The sequence below is a fragment of the Sceloporus undulatus genome, chromosome 1 (assembly GCF_019175285.1).
Source record: "Sceloporus undulatus isolate JIND9_A2432 ecotype Alabama chromosome 1, SceUnd_v1.1, whole genome shotgun sequence".
NCBI lineage: Eukaryota > Metazoa > Chordata > Lepidosauria > Squamata > Phrynosomatidae > Sceloporus > Sceloporus undulatus.
In genome coordinates, this window is record NC_056522.1 from 273,465,316 (window position 1) to 273,483,577 (window position 18,262).

Sequence of the window (18,262 nt, forward strand, 5' to 3'; positions counted from 1 at the left end):
AAAAGGGAAGATTGGGGCTGTGCTGGTGCCATTCACAACAACACGCCCTCCCCCTAATCTGGCCCCTGCCGCAGTTCCAAATGGACTGCAGCAAGGTACGGAAAAGAGCCTCTCCTTGCTGGGCTGGGCTGGGCTGGGGCTGCCATGCCCCCAAGCCATCTAAATGTCACACCCCAGGCCATGAGGAAACCAGTTTTTTCGGCCGTCTGTTTTGGACCTGTGTATCACAGACGGGTTTTGTGTTTTAAAAGTTAGGAGGTAGAAGGATGAAAAGGTGACAGTAAATTTCTTATGGCAGAAGAATAGTAGAAGGTCATAGGGATTAAAAGGAAGGGGAAAGCAATTATTTTCTTTGGGAATTGATCATTTGAAAGTACAGTAGGAATTGGATTGAAAATTTATCATTTTCTCCTTCCTATTAAAACCATTTATCCAGGTTGAGGAGGGAGCTGGTTCCAATGCTGGAAGCAGTACTCCTGACAACCTTTTAAAGTTTTTAAAGGGAAGAAAGAGAGATTGAGGCAGTGTAGATATAATAGTGCTCTGGAGCCCAGGGCCATTTTAGACGTAGCAGTGCCACTCTTAACTTTTTAAAAATGTAGAGGAGTGAAGTTATTTCTTGCCCTACGTTCGTGTACAGTGCTTTGCAGAGATATTCATCCTCTTTGACTTTTTACTATTTTGTTGTGTTATGACTTTGAATTTAAATGGATTTAATTGATATTGTTACCACTTTTTACGTCCAAGAGGTTCAACATTGTGGTGCAAAATATTTTCATTGTTGGTCCTTACAACATGTATATTTTTTCACTTTGTTCTTAATTGCTGTCAAGTTGTCTTCAATGAGAACGAGAATGAGAGACCTCCAAGACATCCTGTTTTCCTGTTAACGTCTTATAAATTCAGGACTCTGGCTTCCTTGATTTAGTCTATCCAGCTCTGGTCTTTTTCTTTTCCTACTACCTTAAACTTCAAGTATTATCATTTTTTTCCTAACAAGTCATGTCATTTCATGATATTTCTAAAATGCAGTAGTCTTAATTTACTTGGTTTTCCTATGGTGCTCTATCTGACACTAGAAAGGGAGAATTCAGGGTTGATTTGCTCCCAGACTCATTTATTTGTCTTTTTGGCAGTCCATGGTATCCTCAGCACTCTCCTCCAGCACCCCATTTCAAATGAGTTGATTCTCTTTCTGTCAGCTTTCTTCATTGTCTGACTTTCATAACCTTACATAGAAATTTGATGTACAATGTACATAGATGATCATGATGTTGGTATTCATTGATACAGTGTGCCCGCCTTATTCATGGCCTCTGGATGCATGGATTTATCTCACTGTGGACTGCAAATAAATAAATCAAAATTCAATTACCTGAGAGCTTTTCTTACCAGGGCAAGAAGTAGAGGCATGACAAGCCCAGCCTCCAGGCATGCACTCCTTAGGCCTGTAAGACAGGTGGCAGGTGGCCTCCCAAGGGTTGGAAGAGAGAAACGTGAGCAGGTACAAAGCTGTATAGTAGTAAAATGGTGTAGGGCAGCAATGACACCTTGGTCTGGCTCCTGCCTCCCTCTCCTGAAGTTTGAGGCTGTTGAACTTTGAGGCTGTTGTGTACATGATCACATGTTCCCCAGAGGTGGGGGAGCAGGAGGAATATGCATCTGGTGACCAAGCTTGGTTGCTGCTGCCACCACTGCTGCCACCAACCCCAACACTAAAGCTTCAGTCTGTAGTGTGCATCCAGCCTCACACTGTTATCTCTTCCCTCACCATCACCACCACCACCATCACCACTATAGGCTTTCCAGTTGCCTATGATTATCAACATGTCCTGTTTGAGTGTGTGATCAATTTCCTCCTGAAGTCCAGCATAGAATTTTTCAGTGTCTTCCTTTTCTGTCTTTGTAGTTGGAAGATAAACTTGGATTATGGTTATATTGATAGGTTTTCCCTAATGTCTTACTAATATAATTAGTCAGACATTGCATTATACTTCCTGATTGCTTTTGTTACATTTCGTTTTACTGTTATTCCTACCTCCTTTCTTCTTAGATTTTCATTTCTTGAATAAAAGCCTGTGTAATAATCTGACTGAAAATGTCCTATTCCCACTTTAACTCATTCACACTATGCATGGCTATGTTTGTGCATTCCATTTCTTGTTTTACGTTTTCCAGCTTCCCTGGATTCATGCTTCTCACATTTGATGTTCCTATTATATGCATTTTGCAGCTTCAGACTTCCTTTTTGCATCTGAGCATATATGCAGATGGAGTTCCATGTAGCTTGAGTAGTTGCATCATTAGACACAGAGCTATTTATTTTTCCTGAGTAGCTAGGTGAGTGCCTTCTGACCTGGGAGTTGTGTCTTCCAGCAGTATCTCTTGCTTCATTTTGTTTCATTGTACTGTAGAGGTTTTGAGGTAAAAAGCATTCAGGAGCTTTTTAAACATTGCCTCCTTGTGCAGTACTAACAAGAGTTAACTGAAGTGCCTCTGCTGTTGTCTCTGAGGTATCCTCCACCGATGTCATCCCCCCCCCCACACACACACCAGTAGCTCTTAGGCATATTTAGGCGCGTTACAGACTGCCCAAAATGGGTGGTCTCGCGCCGCTGCCGGTTGCTGTGTCTGGTAACCACAGCAGCCAAACCGTGCGGTTCCCGGGCGCAGCAAGAAAGACGCGCCAAAATGGTGCTTCTTCCTGGGCCCCGGAAGTGGCGGTGCGAGGCGTGCACTTGCAGCGCCACTTCCTGCATGTGACGTCCGGATGCTGCGCGTCCGTGACATCAAAATGGCAGCGCCCATCTGTATGTGGTGTTGCCACCATTTTGACACGCTCGTTACGCGCAAGGGGCAAGGCATGTCAGGAAGCGCCGCCCCTCACGCGTAACGACGGTGCCTGTATGGGCCTGTCTGTAACACGCTTAAGTCTGGCTGCTTAGTGAAAGCCTGTCAGGCTTAGGACACACTCTCTAAAAAGAATGTCACTCCCAGCATTGCCACTTACCTCACAGGAACACAGAATCTCACCAACATGGAAAGGTAGTGCCAAGCTGGAGCTTGGTAGAATTGTTTTACAGTGCAGCTCAAAAGCATATTGCTTCAGTGCTGCTGCACAAATAGATCTAGTGGCCCTACTTAGGCCCTTTACAGACCGCCCAAAAGGTGTGGTCTCGGGCCGCTGCCGGTTGCAGCGCGGAGGAGTCGCAGCAGCCAAACCGTGCGACTCCTCTGCGCTGCAAAGAAGGAGCGTGAAAATTGCGCTCCTTCCGGCAACTCAGAAGAGAAGCCGCAAGTGCCAAAGCGCGCACTCGCGGTGTCACTTCCGGGCCGCGATGTGCAGATGCAGAGCGTCCGTTACATCAAAATGGCGGTGGCCGTGTGGAATGGCCACCGCCATTTGTTACGGACTCTGTCCGTAACAGGGTAAGAGGCGTCTGGAAGAGACGCCCCTTTTTCAAAATGGGACGTCCTAAGGACATCCCTTATGGCAGTGTGTAATGCGCCTTAGTTCCCACTTAATTGCTGGGAATCTGCATTTCTTCTTGTAGTTCTACCCATGTGGCTTCCTCAGTCTAACAGCTGAATAGCCATGACAAAGATGACTTTTTAACTCTTTATGCACCATCCTATTATGGAAGTCCAAGGCCGCCTCCACAAATCAAACACAGTAAATCCTGCTTGTTTGTTTAAAATGCTACACTATACTATGAAAGTTTTTGCTATTTGCTTCATTTAAGAAAGACAGCTATACTATAAATAATAGATAGTACAAAATATAGTTCATTGTGCATCTTATCTCTTTTTTCCTCTGCCCAGGATGTAATATTTCATATACTGCTTGTTTCTAAACCCGTGTTGTTCTAGAAACAGAGACAGGCAGTCTCTGTTCATAGGTCATGTAGTCTACAATAGGTTGCCAAAGTAAGGATGAAACAAGGAGCTAGAAATTGACAATGAGAAATTGACACTAATCTCAACCAGAACTACCTCAGAGATGCCTTTTACCTGCCCGATCTCTCTCTAACCGAAAAGTTGAAGTCTACTTCATGGAGGAAGGGTGATAGGATTAGGGGAATGCAAAAAACACTGAGCACAATTGAGCAGACATTTTGTGTATGATTACCTCCACTGAAATGAATGGGAAATGCATAAGAGCATTGGCTCTTTGCTGTTTCATATAGAATGGAAAAGCATTAACATTTTAAAATGTATGGATGCTAACAAAAAATGTGATGTGTGTGTTCTCTGGACTCCCCCCTGCAAAAATAAATAGAATGTAAAAATGTTGATTAATTGGCCAAATTAAGGAAGAAGCAAATAAGATGTGTTTATGTAAAATATCATATGGTATCTCCTAACCAGAGCTTGAGTTAACAAAATAGTGGAATATGTTTCTTCTGATATAGAGGCAACAGGAACTGATATAACCCTTGGTAGTTGCATAAGACACATTATTCAAAATGTTTATGAGCTCTGATGCAAGCTATTATTAAAGAGCTGTGAGCCCTCCTCTTTTTGAAACTGAGCCTAAATGGAAGGTGTTCATACCAATTTAGCAATATTTAAAAACAGTAAAAACACAAGTGTGGTAATGTTGAAAAAATCTTTTTTAAAACTTACAGTACATCCTTTGAGTTTTGAATCAGCTAAATGGTTGAATACACGTTATTTGAATTCCAAGCAGTTGTTGGAGGCTAACCTGCTGTTGGATTGAATAAAACCACGATACTGATTGTCATGTTCACTAACTGTTTTCCTCTGATAGTTTGCTGTTTTGTGGTAAAACTAATGAGCAGTGACGTAAGTGCTAATATTTCATTTATTCTTTTCTTGAATATTAGTGATAACCATGGGAACATCCAGGACAATTTGTCAGACCTTTCATTTGGGTCTGTTAAGGACAGATAAGGAGTAGTGAGATTTCAGTCCAGTAATAGGTTGTATGTTCTGGCTTCATTTTGCATTTCCTCTTTTTCCATTTGCAAATTGTGCTCATTATTTAAAAATTCTTTTGTCTAAATTGTTTTCTAAATCTTTATAGTCTGGCAACATCACTTAGTTTGGAGAAATAGAGGTCACAATTGGTAAATATACTAATGTAGAACTAACATTTCATCCATGTTATCACACTTTTTTAGCTGGCAGTATTTAACCTTTGGAAAATGAGAATAAACTGTAACTAACAAAGGAAGAGGTCTGTTGTAAATTACACTTGTAAGGCATATTATATGATCTAATTATGGCATAAAATACTTATTTTTCTATTACATATTATGTACGTACTTGTGTGAGCCTGAATTCACCAAAAAGGTAAAAAGTATTTTTTTAAACTGACACTTGGCATTTAAATGCAAAATTTCTGTTCCTTTAATCTTGCATATCTCAGTAGTTTGTAAAGGTTGTGAAAATAACTCTTAGTATATAAAATCTTAATTAACGTTTATTAAATAGATGTGTTCAGTTAAATTTGACTTTAACCAGCATGTTATGACTCGATTCTGCAAGAGATAATTAACATAATGTGGCAACATTTTTCTGTTGACAAAACTAAGCATCTTCCTTGTCCTCCAAAGACCTTTTCTTTTTAATCTGCTTTCTTCCTCTGAGCCCAAACAATACTTCATTGTTGTTTTCTGGCCTGCTTCTAAGAGATGAACAATCCACTTTCCTGTGGTGTAGTGGCATTAAGCTTTGGTTACAAAACTGCAGTGTTTTTTTAAAACTGCTTTAAATAATGCTTACTCATGTATAAGTCTAGAAATTTAAGTCAAAAAATTGATCCAAAAAACCTTAGTCAATTTATCCACAAGTCAATGAAGTATTCTACCTTAACTCTTACTAAAAAAAACAGGAAATATCCCCTGGTGAATGGCAAGAGAGTAATTTTGGAAACAGTGACCTCCCTCTACTTTCTTATCCCTCCAGCCTTTAGTGTGAGCACAAACAATTCCTTCTGGAATTGTGTAAGTTCATTGGCATTGTTTTCCTTTGCTTCGTCTTTTAGATCCTTTGTTGTATGCCCCTGAGTTTTACCCTCGACTTACCCACAGGTCATATCAAAATCCATAATTTTGACCCCAAAACCTGCCCTCGCCTTATACATGAGGTCAACTTATAGTCGACTGTATACTGTAATTATTTAATAATTATTTAAATAATAATTCTTTAAATTCTTTAAATAATGCAGTCTGTCTTCTCTTTCCCCTTGCATATGACTAATAACGCTGCATGACAAAACAGATCTTTAAAGTTTGTGGTATAGTGGTTTGAGTGTTGGGCTATGACTCTAGAGACATGGGTTCAATTTCCAGATCAGCCATTAAACCCCCTGGGTGATCTTGAGCAAGTCACATGCTCTCAGCTTCAGGGAAAGGCCATGGCAAACCTCCTCTTAACAAATATTACCAAGAAAACCCTCTAATAGGTTCACTTATAGGTTGTCATAAGTCAGGAATGACTTGAAGGCACACGACAACAACAACAACACTGCAGTGGGGATTTTATCTTATTTAAATAATGTTTAATTATTTAATAATTATTTAAATGCTTTAAGTGCTCCCTTCTCTTTTCCTTTGCATATGAATAATAAGCTGCATTGCACAAAACAGATCTTGAAAATTTGTACTTTATTTCTCAAATATTAAACAAGCATACTTTATCACTTAGGATGTAGTGAGTCCCAGTTTTGTGCATCCTCTCCTCATTCCTTCCCTCCCTATGTCAGATTTTCTCTTACATGTCCTGTTTTGTGGTGGCAGTGGCTGTGGCAGTGTGCCTTCAAATAATTTCTAATTTATGGTGACTCCAAGGTGAACCCATCACAGGATTTTTTTGGCAAAATTTGTTCAAAGGAGGTTTGCCATTGCCTTCCTTTGAAGCTAAGAGAGTGTGACTTGCCCAAGATTGTCCAGTGGGTTCCATGGCTGATTCAAACCCTGGACTCCCAGAGTCCTAGTCCAACATGCAAACCATCCTGTCTCTCTTGTCCTGTTTTGTAACATAGCATTATTCTGATTTCAAAACCAGAATGAGGGGGGAAATATTCAAACTGTTATTTCCATTTCTGTTTGTATACCAGTGATGGTTTGCTCAAACCATAATTTCCTAGTTTGACTACAATTTGCTAGCAAATTATTAAAATTGTGTATAATTATATAAAAATTATATTAATGTAACACGAACCAGAAAGGACAGAACAAACTGGACCATGCAGAGGTGAATAAGGGTCTGAGATCTAATCTCAGCAACTGAACTTTAGCATGGCAATTATGTTCAAACCAACTAAATCAGTACTTGTCAAATAGTGGGAGTGTGACTCCCAGAGAAGCATGACAGTTGCTCAAGGGAGGAGCAAGATATTTTTTGGGTTCACTCAGGAAGAAAAGAGGGAAAGAAAGGCAGGAAGAGAAGCACTCAATTACAGTGTGTACACGAGGGGTAGGCAACCTTTTTGACCCGGGGGCCGGGTTGCTGTCCCTCAGACAACTGGGGGGCCGAAGCCGGGGGTGGAGCTTCCACCCTCCAAGGGCGGGGCCGCGTGCCGGGGGCGGAGCTTCCACCCTCTGGGGGCAGAGCCGCGTGCCGGGGGCGGAGCTTCCACCGAAGCCCCGCGGGGAGGAGGCGGCATGTGCCCGCCCTCTCCTCCTCGGTCCCTTTCTGGCCAAACACCCCCAACCTGCATTCCAAAACACACACAACAGCACATTTGTGCATTTCACATGGCTTTACTTAACGTGGCCTCTTGTATATTTCAGAGGCTTATTCCATAACCAAACCCCTTGGGTTTAACACTTAGCATGGTTTAACATGGCTATGCATATTGAACATGTCAAGGTGGTTTCACCATTCTTGCACCAAGTGTACTTCTCAGAAGTGTGTACTTGGTCAAGGGACTTTGGTTTTTCTTCACTGTGCATGAGTTTGTAAAAATCACAGCAATTTACATTGGCCTTGCCTCAGAGGCTTTCTGATATCAATATCACCATTAAAGAACCAAAAATACACAGAAAAGGCACTTTGGAAAGTCACACTCTCTTGGCTTCAGAAACAGTGTGTGCATGCCTCTTAAGCTGATTCATATCATCATCATCATCATCATCATCATCATCATCATCACACTATCACTGTGAAAACAAGGGAGACTTGTTAGCATGAAAAGCACCCAAAACACACTTTGGAAGGTGACACTCTCTCGGCTTCTGAAACAGTTCCTGCGTGCCTCTCAAGCTGACTCATATTATCATCATCATCATCATCATCACACTATCATTGTCAAAGCAAGGGAGACTTGTTAGCATTAAAAGCACCCAAAACACATTTTGGAAGGCTTCTGAAACAGTGCCTGCATGCCTCTCAAGCTGACTCATATCATCATCATCATCACCACCACCACACTATCATTGTCAAAGCAAGGGAGGCTCGTTAGCACTTAAAGCACACAAAATTAAATTTAAAAAACCTTGAGGCCTCTGGCCACTCACCACCTCCTCCTTCTGCTCCTCCTCTCCCTCTTTCTCCTCTTCCTTCTTCTCCTCCCCCCTCCTCCATGCACCGTGCGGCCTGGGGGCGGGGCGGAGGAGGCAGTGGAGAAGGATGTGGGCGATGCTGGGAGGCAGGGAGGGTGGTGCGGGGCCGCGCAGGGCTTCCCCCTTTGCCTCCTCTGCCCCAGGCTGCACGGCCCTCCTCTTCCTCCTCCACGCGGTGGAGGAGGAGGAGGACAGTGCGGTCATGCGGCCCAGGAGGAGGTGGTGGAGGAGGAGGAGGTGGCGGCGGCGGCAGGACCGGGCCTGCGGGCGGGGGTTGCCAACCTCTGGTGTACACACATACAAATAAAACACACTGAAGGAGGCACTATGGCAGGGACATGCCAGAAGGAGCTGCCAAATGGGAAGAGAGATTTGCAGGGAACAACAAATGTGAGAGAGCACAACAGTCAGCATCAAATGGGATGGGTATTCTTCCACCAGCAGCACTTGCTTCTGCAACTCTAGGACCTGGGGAGCAACATCTACAAGCAAGATCAACCCAAGCAACATGGAGGCAGAGGGAGCTGCAAGGGGTCTCTAATTCTCTCTGAGGCACTGCTTCTCTTTGTGTTCCCTCTCTGTGCATGTCGGTCTGACTTCTCTTTGTATGGAGTATGCAGCTGCTCTACTTGCAGCCTGCCTGGGGCTGCTTTGCTTTTTAAAAGCTCTCCTCAAAGGGAAGTTTGGTGGGTGGACAGGCAGCCACCTTGACTTTGGATATCAGGGAGTGTTTGTGTATATGTGTTTGAGCTATGTGCATATATGTATAACATCTTTTTTAATAGTTAATTTGAGTCTAATTTGAGTTTTTAATTGTTAATTTGTGATATTAAATCACATTGGCTCTCATAAAAATGGATAGCATATGCATAATTTTAATTACAGCTATAGAATATGCATTCTACTGTTTTTCTGCAGCAGTTATGAGAGATAACACAGAAATGCATTCAGCTGTGGTAGTTGGGGAAGCAAGTTCCCTCTTCTACGTAACAGAAGGAAGTACTGGGTTCCTGTAGTTTGCGCCATTTCAGATGTCAGATGGGGCTATCACATATACGGCTTTGAATACTCTCCAAAGGTAGAAACCATGTGCACAACAAAAGCAAGTTTAGCAAGAATGTACAATCTGTACAGCTAGGAATAATAATAATAATAATAATAATAATAATAATAATAATAATAATAATAATATACATTCAGGTGATTTTCATTTGATTCTTCATTGATTTTTATACCTCACCTTTCTGGCTGTATATGACTGAGTCTCATGAATAAGTTAAATTAGGCCTGAAGTTGTGAGATAGCAATTGTACATACATTAGCCCTGGTAAACTGTGACGGGGGTTATGTTGGGGCACTCCACCAGCTTAACTATGCATGGGAAAATATCACATGTAAATTGACTATGAAGAAACAAAAGGCATTGGAGTAAGTTGCTTGGAGCAGGAATGGTCCCCCACCACCACCTTCCTTTACCTCTGCTGTATGATACTGGAAAATACAGACACCAGCACTGTATATTAAAAAGACCCCAGCCCACGTTTCTCTGTTCTGTTCTGGTAAGTTGTTAGGCCTTCCTTCCCCAAAGCCCTGCACTCCAGTTCTGTCTGGAGTCACACTTGAAGTATCAGTTGTACTCCAGTGGGCCTATTTCACCTGGAACACCTCCAGAATCAAAGATAATCTGCCTCTCAATACCACTGCTGGGGGAACATGAATGAGAAGATGCTATTGAGAAGCTGTTTTCAAATCACTGAATACTATTTCACTCAAGTTTTGCTTGTGGGCTTCCCTCATGCATCTCATTGGCCACTGTAGAAACAGAATGCTGGGTAGGCTTCTGGTCATGATAGATTTTCTTCTACTGTATTCTTAGGTTCAATGCTGCAGTTACTATCCTCATTATGTCTAGGGATTGTCATAAAATTTATTTTGATTATACAACAAAATGGTTGCATACAGTAGCATACCATCATATTTTCTGCTTATTAGTTTTGGTGCTGCCAAATATTACATCCTGTTCTAAACTCAGTCTCAGTTCAGCCTTATTAATGTCTTGCAGATAGATATCAGGTTGAGTATAGTAAAATAATAATAATAATAATAATAATAATAATAATAATAATAATAATAATGCATAATATTGCCTTATTTGTGGATTAGCAGCAGTGCATGTGTGAAACTTACATGTATATGCATGCTGTCCCTCCCCAAAGAAAATACCTTTCACTCATGCACATGAACCCACCTAAAGACATATGAAATATTAGAAAGTATTCTGTATTTGTTTCATGTGCTTACTGTGGACAGCAGGAAAAGCAGAATGGGCAGATGCCAAAGGAACCTTCTGAGTATGTTCATCATGCTTAGCATACAAAGCTATGCAAAGTTTTGCAGTCAGTACATTTACACTTCTATCCTTGTGTGCTAGACTTTTGTCCTTACAAAAGTCTCAAGTATTCCAGCAGAAAAACATAGCCCTCCCCTTTCTAAGTAAGTATTGACCAGTGATTAGTCAATAGTTACCTAGGGTGGTGGGGTACAGTGAACATTTTTTCAACAAAGATCCCACACTTGTGTCTTTTAGAGAGGTTGGATCATAGCCCTCTTTCAAAGAAGCATTTGCAACCTCCACCAGCCAAGTGGACTGTTCTCCTCTGGCAGCTTTAATTAGCCAGAGTGGACATGAGTCTAACAGACAAGTGGTTGGCCTCTCCTCTCCAAGCCACTTGTCCGCATCATCATGTTAAAAAAATGGAAACTTATCCATCAGAAATGGACCCGTGCATGCCTCAGTTATCTCTACTTTCAATGTGGAGTCTGAGTCCTAGGATGTAGTACCCGGAACAGCCTTTAATTACCTGGAACAGCCGTCCTGGATGAGATTAAGCTCATCCAGAGGCAGAAAAGAATTGTTTCTTTGCTTCTGTAATGCCCTACTTCTATCTAACTAAATAACACACTTCACAGAGGAAACCAGAAAGAGTTTACTGAAAAGATCAGCACGGTACCACATCCTTTGCCAGATCTGAGTTAATGAGCTAAGTTTCACTTCTATATGCTTTCCAGATTCATCTCCCTCCTCCCTTCACATTCCATTCCCACAAAAAACCAGTATGACATTGGTGCACATGCAACAATTCCCTGCACTACTTAGCTCCCTCCCCTTACACCCAAGCTCCAATATGACTATAGAATGATCAAGCAGGCCTAACTTTAATGTGACAGAGTGAGCCATGCAGAATGACTCTGACAGCTGCCCTTGCTGCTGCAAAGTTGGTTCTGAAATGAGTCTTAACTCATTTTCGGTCAGAATCATCCTGAATCTTTCTGCACTATCACTGTAGTCATCTACCCAAGCACTTCATTACCATAGGCTCCTTAGAAAACCAAGGAGCCTGTTTGCTGAACCCAAGTGAAGCATGCTTGGAAGCAACTCTGAGAATTGCCCTTTTCCCTTCTATCCAAATCTGGCCTGTCTATAACAAGAGCACCCAGACTCCGTGTTTTATGAATTGCATACTGAACAGTTGTTGGCCAGAATGGTTTTGGCTAATGCTGTATCACTGTTGATGTTAATTACCCTATAGTTGGCCCTGACTCATAGCGATCCTGTGGATGAAACATCTCCAAGACCCCCCCCCCCCAATCCTTCACTTCTCTGCTTATCAGAGCTAAGTCTAAGCCTAAAATACATCCTGGATAGCTGATATTTTGTTTAATATTAGTCTTACAGTAACAGTTTCAGCACAGCACCAAATATTGATGTGCCATTCATCCCATATCCAATGCATTCCCAGTAAGGCAGGCATTATTTACCCTTTCCTGTATCTGTGATTAGTCTCCTTCAGTGAATGTACTTAAGCTATATAGCAATTTATCTGATGGGTATTCTGAAAGTTGAAACATTTAAATAAGATAGCTTGTAGTTCAGTTCCCTATAATTACAGAGTTTGGTTAAAATTATAGAATTAACTAAAGTTTCCTGACTTACGTTGTGCTGGAAACTACAGTTACTGATAGTAATAGCATCTTACACTATTAAAATTTAGAAATGTGTTAAATGTGAGCCACCTTAATGAACAGAGCTGAAATGAATAAAAGATGGTGATGTTGGTTAAACTGCAGGATGGACTGAACTGAACCTGCTTCTTTTTGTTGTGGTATATGAATAAAGGCTGGTGAAACTGAACAGTTTACTGCATTGGTGCAACTGTGGAAAAGCCTAGAAGTGCAATCTGTGCTGATTACAATTTTATGGGAAGGTGTAAAAATAGCTCCTAGGGAAAAATATGAAATACCTTTCAAGTAATCCTTTCTTTCTTTTTCTAGGAAGAATTCACATATGTCCAAGCATCAAATAAACCAAAGACCCTCAAGCATGGTCAGTGAAACATCTACTGCAGTAACTACATCCACTGTAGATGCAAAACCTGGCTCTAAGGTAAGTCTTGTGGTGTTTTGCTTGTGAGTTTGTTTGGGGTCTGCTTGGGGTTTTTAAATTCTTATAAAGATAAAATGGCTGAGCTTGGCATTCAGGCAATTCGAATGTTTTGTCTTACCGACAAACAAGACAGGCCTTGTCATTTTCAGGTCGTATAGTAATTCATAGTTGAACTGAGATTTAAACTAGAAGCTTCTTGTTCATTTTAGCCATTCTTGTCTATTCTCTTCCTTTTGTTATTTGAAAACATTTCTTTCAATTATACTCCGAATATTTATCGACCATAAATATTTACTTGAAATTTTCAATATTTTTGGTGCTTGTGTTTGGTTATACCATTTATTTCACTGTTGATCACAACTTACCTGTCTGTCTTGTCTGTCTGTCTATCTATTTTATTTACACTTGTCCCTCCGTATTCACTAGGGTTAGGGGCACAGGACCCTCATGAATGTGGAAAAACGCAAATAACAAAAACACTATGTTTGTACCTGAGAGAATACCTCTCTAGGAATCTCTAGGTCCTCCAGTGCTACTCTGTGGTCAACATCTGCCAGACATTGGCCATAGAATTGCACTGGAGGAGCTATAAATGCCAAGTACAGTGTTCTGTGTGGGAATCTCTAAGTCCTTCAGTGTGACCTTTGGTTAAAGTTGACCATGGAGGACCTAGATATTCCTAGAGAGAATATATTAATAAAATCCATGAATAATCAAAGCTGCAGAAGTCAAATCCTCAGATGTGGAGGGACGAGTGTATATGCTGCCTTTCTCCCTGGAGGCACCCAAGGCATCTCACAGACAAAACATGTACAATTTCAGTAAAATTCAAAACAATTAAAAAGCATCTACACACAATATAAAATCACATTAAAATATACAAAAATTAAAAACATAACTAAAAATGCATCTGCTCCATAAAAGCCATCCTGTTATGCATTATATATCAATATATTTTTATTTTCCGTCAAAAGGCCAGCAGGGAGGGGGCCAGCCTAGTCCCTCGAGGAAGGGAGTTCCAGAGGGTGGGAGCAGCCACCGAGAAGGCTCTCTCCCATGTCCTCATCAAGAGAGCCTGAGATTTTGGTGGGACTGAGAGATCCTGAAGATCTTAGGGCTCTAGCAGGTTCATATGGGGAGATATGGTCTCTCAAATAGTCTGGACCTAAGCTGTGTAGGGCTTTATAGGCCTTGACCAGCACTTTGAGTTATGCCCGTCATTGAACCGGTAGGCAGTGAAGCTGTTTTAACAAGGGAGTTACATGCTCCCTGTAACTGGCCCCGGCCAATAGATCTAGCAGGATCAACAGGAGCACACTCCCCTGTCCAAGTCTCTGTGTAGGTCATCCACCAAGGCAACCAAAGATGTCTCCGTCCCATAACCAGGTCTTAAACCAGATTGAAATGGATCTAGATAATCTGTTTTATCCAGAAGCCCCTGAAGCTGGGAGGCCATCACTTGCTTCAGAACCTAGCACAAGAATGGAATGTTAGAGACTGGCCAATATTTATCCAGAATGGTGGGATCCAGGGAGGCCTTTTTCAGTAACGACCTCACCACAGCCTCCTTTAGACAGGATGGAAATCTGCCTTGCTGCAGTGAGGCATTTGTCACTACCCTTACCCACTCGGTCAGTCCCCCTCTGGCTGCTTTCAGAAGCCAGGAAGGGCAAGGATCCAGTATGCATGTGGTGGCCAGAAATGAAAGGTGAACTACCTATGTACATCTACAGCAAATCACTAATTGATCCAAAACAATTTAATACAAACATAAGGCAAGATCCAGTTGGGCACTTTACTGCTTCTGCCGGAATCAGGATATACAGTGGACCCTTGTTATACAATGGGGTTTGGTTCCAAGATCCCCCGTGGATAACAAAATCCATGGATGCTCAAATCCTATTAAATATAGTGACATAGCAAAATGGTGTCTTTATAAAAAATCAAGGTTTGATATTTGAAATGTATACTGTACTTTTTTTGAACATTTTCAAACCGTGGATGCTTGAATCCGTGTATTAAAAATCCGTGTATAAGAAGGGCCGACTGTACATTTCTCCTACAGCCCTCTAGACATCATAAAAACCTGCTCTGTACAGGGCTGGGAATACCTCTGGATCAGGTTTTTAGCATGTTCAGAAATGGTTGCTTGAGGGATGAGAGGTTGGTCTTTCTGGTGAGAGCAGTGGAATCAGGATGAAGTACCCAGTTGGATCCTGGCCAGATATAATACATATAAATAAATGTTCTACCCTATCATCTGACATACATGTTGATCCAGGGGTCACAGATATATTTTCATTTTATTCTCATCAGTTATGTAGACTGATGGATGTAATTACTCCTACTCCAATAAGGTCCCTCAGAGCTATTTTAGCGTTTCTGCAGTCCTTAAGAAGCTAATTTTTTTTCTATTTCAACTCTGGTCTAAGCTGGTCTAACCTATCACACAAGTCAAAATTTTCGTTATCTACATCCCCAGGTCATTGGGTCTGTTTCTTCCAATCCCTAGTTTTCTTGGCCTCTGCACTACAGTACTTATAGTATTGACTTCCAGTTTTCTTCCCACCTGTCTATTCCATATTTTGTAAAAGCAGTCTCTTCAGCTTAGATGCACTGCGCCCTGCTTTTACCTATAACCATCTTTTGGTAGAGTGTCATTAAGAGCAAATGTGGCACTGTCTTTGTTCCCACAGCATCCTTCATAGGGCCCAACAAACATATTTAAAACTTGGCATAATGTTCTTCCTCATAATATTGTAACTTATCACCACATGGCTGCTTACTTTTGTGGTGAGGGCATATCATTATTCCATCCCATGTCTGAATATTTTCATTTGGCGGACATTATATTTTGTCAAATTATGTCAGATTAACTTTTAAAATGATATAATTTGACAAAATAATGCCATTTTTCCTTTCACAAAATAATAATACTTCCCTGCACAGAGTAGCCTTTATTTCTAGGCTCTTTCTCCCCATTTTGAATCTGTTTTAGCATAACTTAATATGATAGTGATTTTTCATTCAACATTGCACACAACAAACCAGACATGGCTTGAATTCTAACTAGGTGTCAGTGAACAGAAGTAACTTTTCCATTCAGAAGGAGTATTAATCAGAAAAAGAGGGAAAAGATTCCTCCATGTAGTGGCATCACTAGATTTGGTGACAGTGAATAGCTAATGGTGTCACACCCCATCCATAGTTCTCATCCTGTTCCCGACCATACAGAATCCTTAGTAATTTGACAAAATCAGTGACTATAAAACACAAGTAGCACTAAAATAACAGCACATGCTTCTAGGGCTTGCAGGCACATGATTCAATGTGTCATTGTAATTAGGTAATAATGACATCTCTGACGGGTGTATGTGCATTACAAGGTTTAAAAGGGTAATTAGCTTAGAGTTTTAGTCTTGTAGGTAAATTGATACAGTATAAGATAAGTATACAAAAATGTATTTATGGTTATAGCTACAGGGATATTTTTATTTAAAAGGATACATTTTCTGCTGAAACACTGCACAAAATTTTTATAGACAGTCATTTTGTCCTGAACCCAGTTGATTAGTACAGAACGTACATTTTAGTAACCATCAAGTTTGCCTTCCTCTGAGGCTGAGAGAATTCACATCTTGAAGACTATCTGTGCCTATGTGCAGATCAGGTTGTAAGATCGGGTAGCTCCTCCTACTTGCTCCTAAGAGTTGGCAAGAGTTCTGGGACCCAAATGTCTAAAAGCAACAATAATAAATTGTATTTTTACTATCCAAATTGATTCTGAACTAGAGGGAAAGTTTAGAGTAACCAGGAGTAATTTATAAAAGCACTGCTCTGAATTTGAAATCTTTTGTTTTTGTGCACTTTCAAATAATTTCTGACTTATATTGACCCTAAGACAAATCTACCACGGAATTTTCTTGACAGAAATTCTTCAGAAGGGGTTTGCCTTTACCTTTCCCCGAGACTTGACCAAGGTCACTTGGTGGGTTTCCATGGTAGAGCAAGTATTCGAATCCTGGTCCACCAGTATCCTAGTCCAAAACTCAAACCATTACACTGTGCTGGGTTTCAACCCATTCAAAATTAGTACAGTCAGCCCTCAGTTTCCGGTCCCCCCGTGGATACCAAAATCCATGGAGGCTCAAGTTCCATTGTACTCAGTGGTGGTGTGGCCATGCCACCATTGGGGACAATGACACTTGGCCACCCTGACTGTCTGAAGCTCACTTCGCCTCTCTCACTAGGAGGGGTGGCAGAGGGCTGTCTCCTCTTCCTTCTCTTCCCGCTACTTCCTCCTCCTCCTCCTCCTCTCCTTGCTGCCACTACTGCTGCTTCCTCCTCTTCCTCTTCCTTCTCCTCTTCCCTCCAGCTGCTGCTGCTTCCTCCTCCTCCTTTTCCCTCTGCCACCTCTGCTTCCTCCTTCTCCTCTTCTCCTGCTGCCGCTGCTTCCTCCTCCTCTTCCTTCTCTTCTTCCACCTTCCCCTCCTCTTCCTTCCTCCTCTTCCTCTTCTCCCTGCTGCCACTTCCTCCTCCTCCCGCTGCTGCCAATCCCTCCTCCTGTTCCTCGACACTGTTTCCAGTGCCTCTTCCTCTTCCTTCTCCTCTCCTGCCACCACCTCACCCATGTGAGCTTGCCGTCCACGGATGCTGGAATCCGTGGATGGCAAGTCCACTGATACAAAGGGTCTACTATACCAAGAAAAATATTCTTGGGTACAGAATATGTTCAGAAGCATCCTGTTCTGCAATTCAGTGTATACTGCTTTTACACATGGCTCCAATTAATGGACTTTATGATTATAGCAAAAGAAATAAACAGATTCCACTTGATCAGTCTTTACTCTAGAAGCTTCCCGGGGTTGTGAATTATGATTAAAATAATGAAAAGCAAAACATTGAGAAGACATCCCCTTTAAGTACCGAAGGACTCATACAGACAGGCCAAAATAAAGCTGCTTTGGGTCACTTTAGAGGTATGCTGTTTAAATGACACACACATCTTAAGAGACCAGAAGCTGCACCAAAGCTGCACTCCTTAGGACATTTAAACAGCATACCTCAAAAGTGATCCGAAGCAGCTTTATTTTGGCCTGTCTGTACAGTCCCTAAATATCTCCTTACAAAGGTCTAAATCCAGTTGTTCATTCCAAATAAAGCAGACCCACTGAAGCAGTAAGACTAGTTAAGTCAAGGCTTGTGTACATCCCATAGATGAAATGGATCTACTCTAGATGGGACAAATCACTGAATGCTTCTTAAACTGCAATAATTTACTCCAATT

The 18,262-nt window shown here is 41.5% G+C and overlaps 1 protein-coding gene across 8 annotated transcripts in view; it reads left to right on the plus strand.

Annotated features, from left to right (window-relative positions):
- Nucleotides 1-18,262, plus strand: part of PLEKHA7 (pleckstrin homology domain containing A7) — a 271,523-nt gene that overhangs the window by 166,676 nt on the left and 86,585 nt on the right. For all 8 annotated transcript variants that reach the window (XM_042445987.1, XM_042445983.1, XM_042445984.1 and 5 more), the window contains one exon: nucleotides 12,864-12,975. In XM_042445987.1, the coding sequence (XP_042301921.1) occupies nucleotides 12,864-12,975 (112 nt within the window). The remainder of the gene's footprint in view (nucleotides 1-12,863; nucleotides 12,976-18,262) is intronic.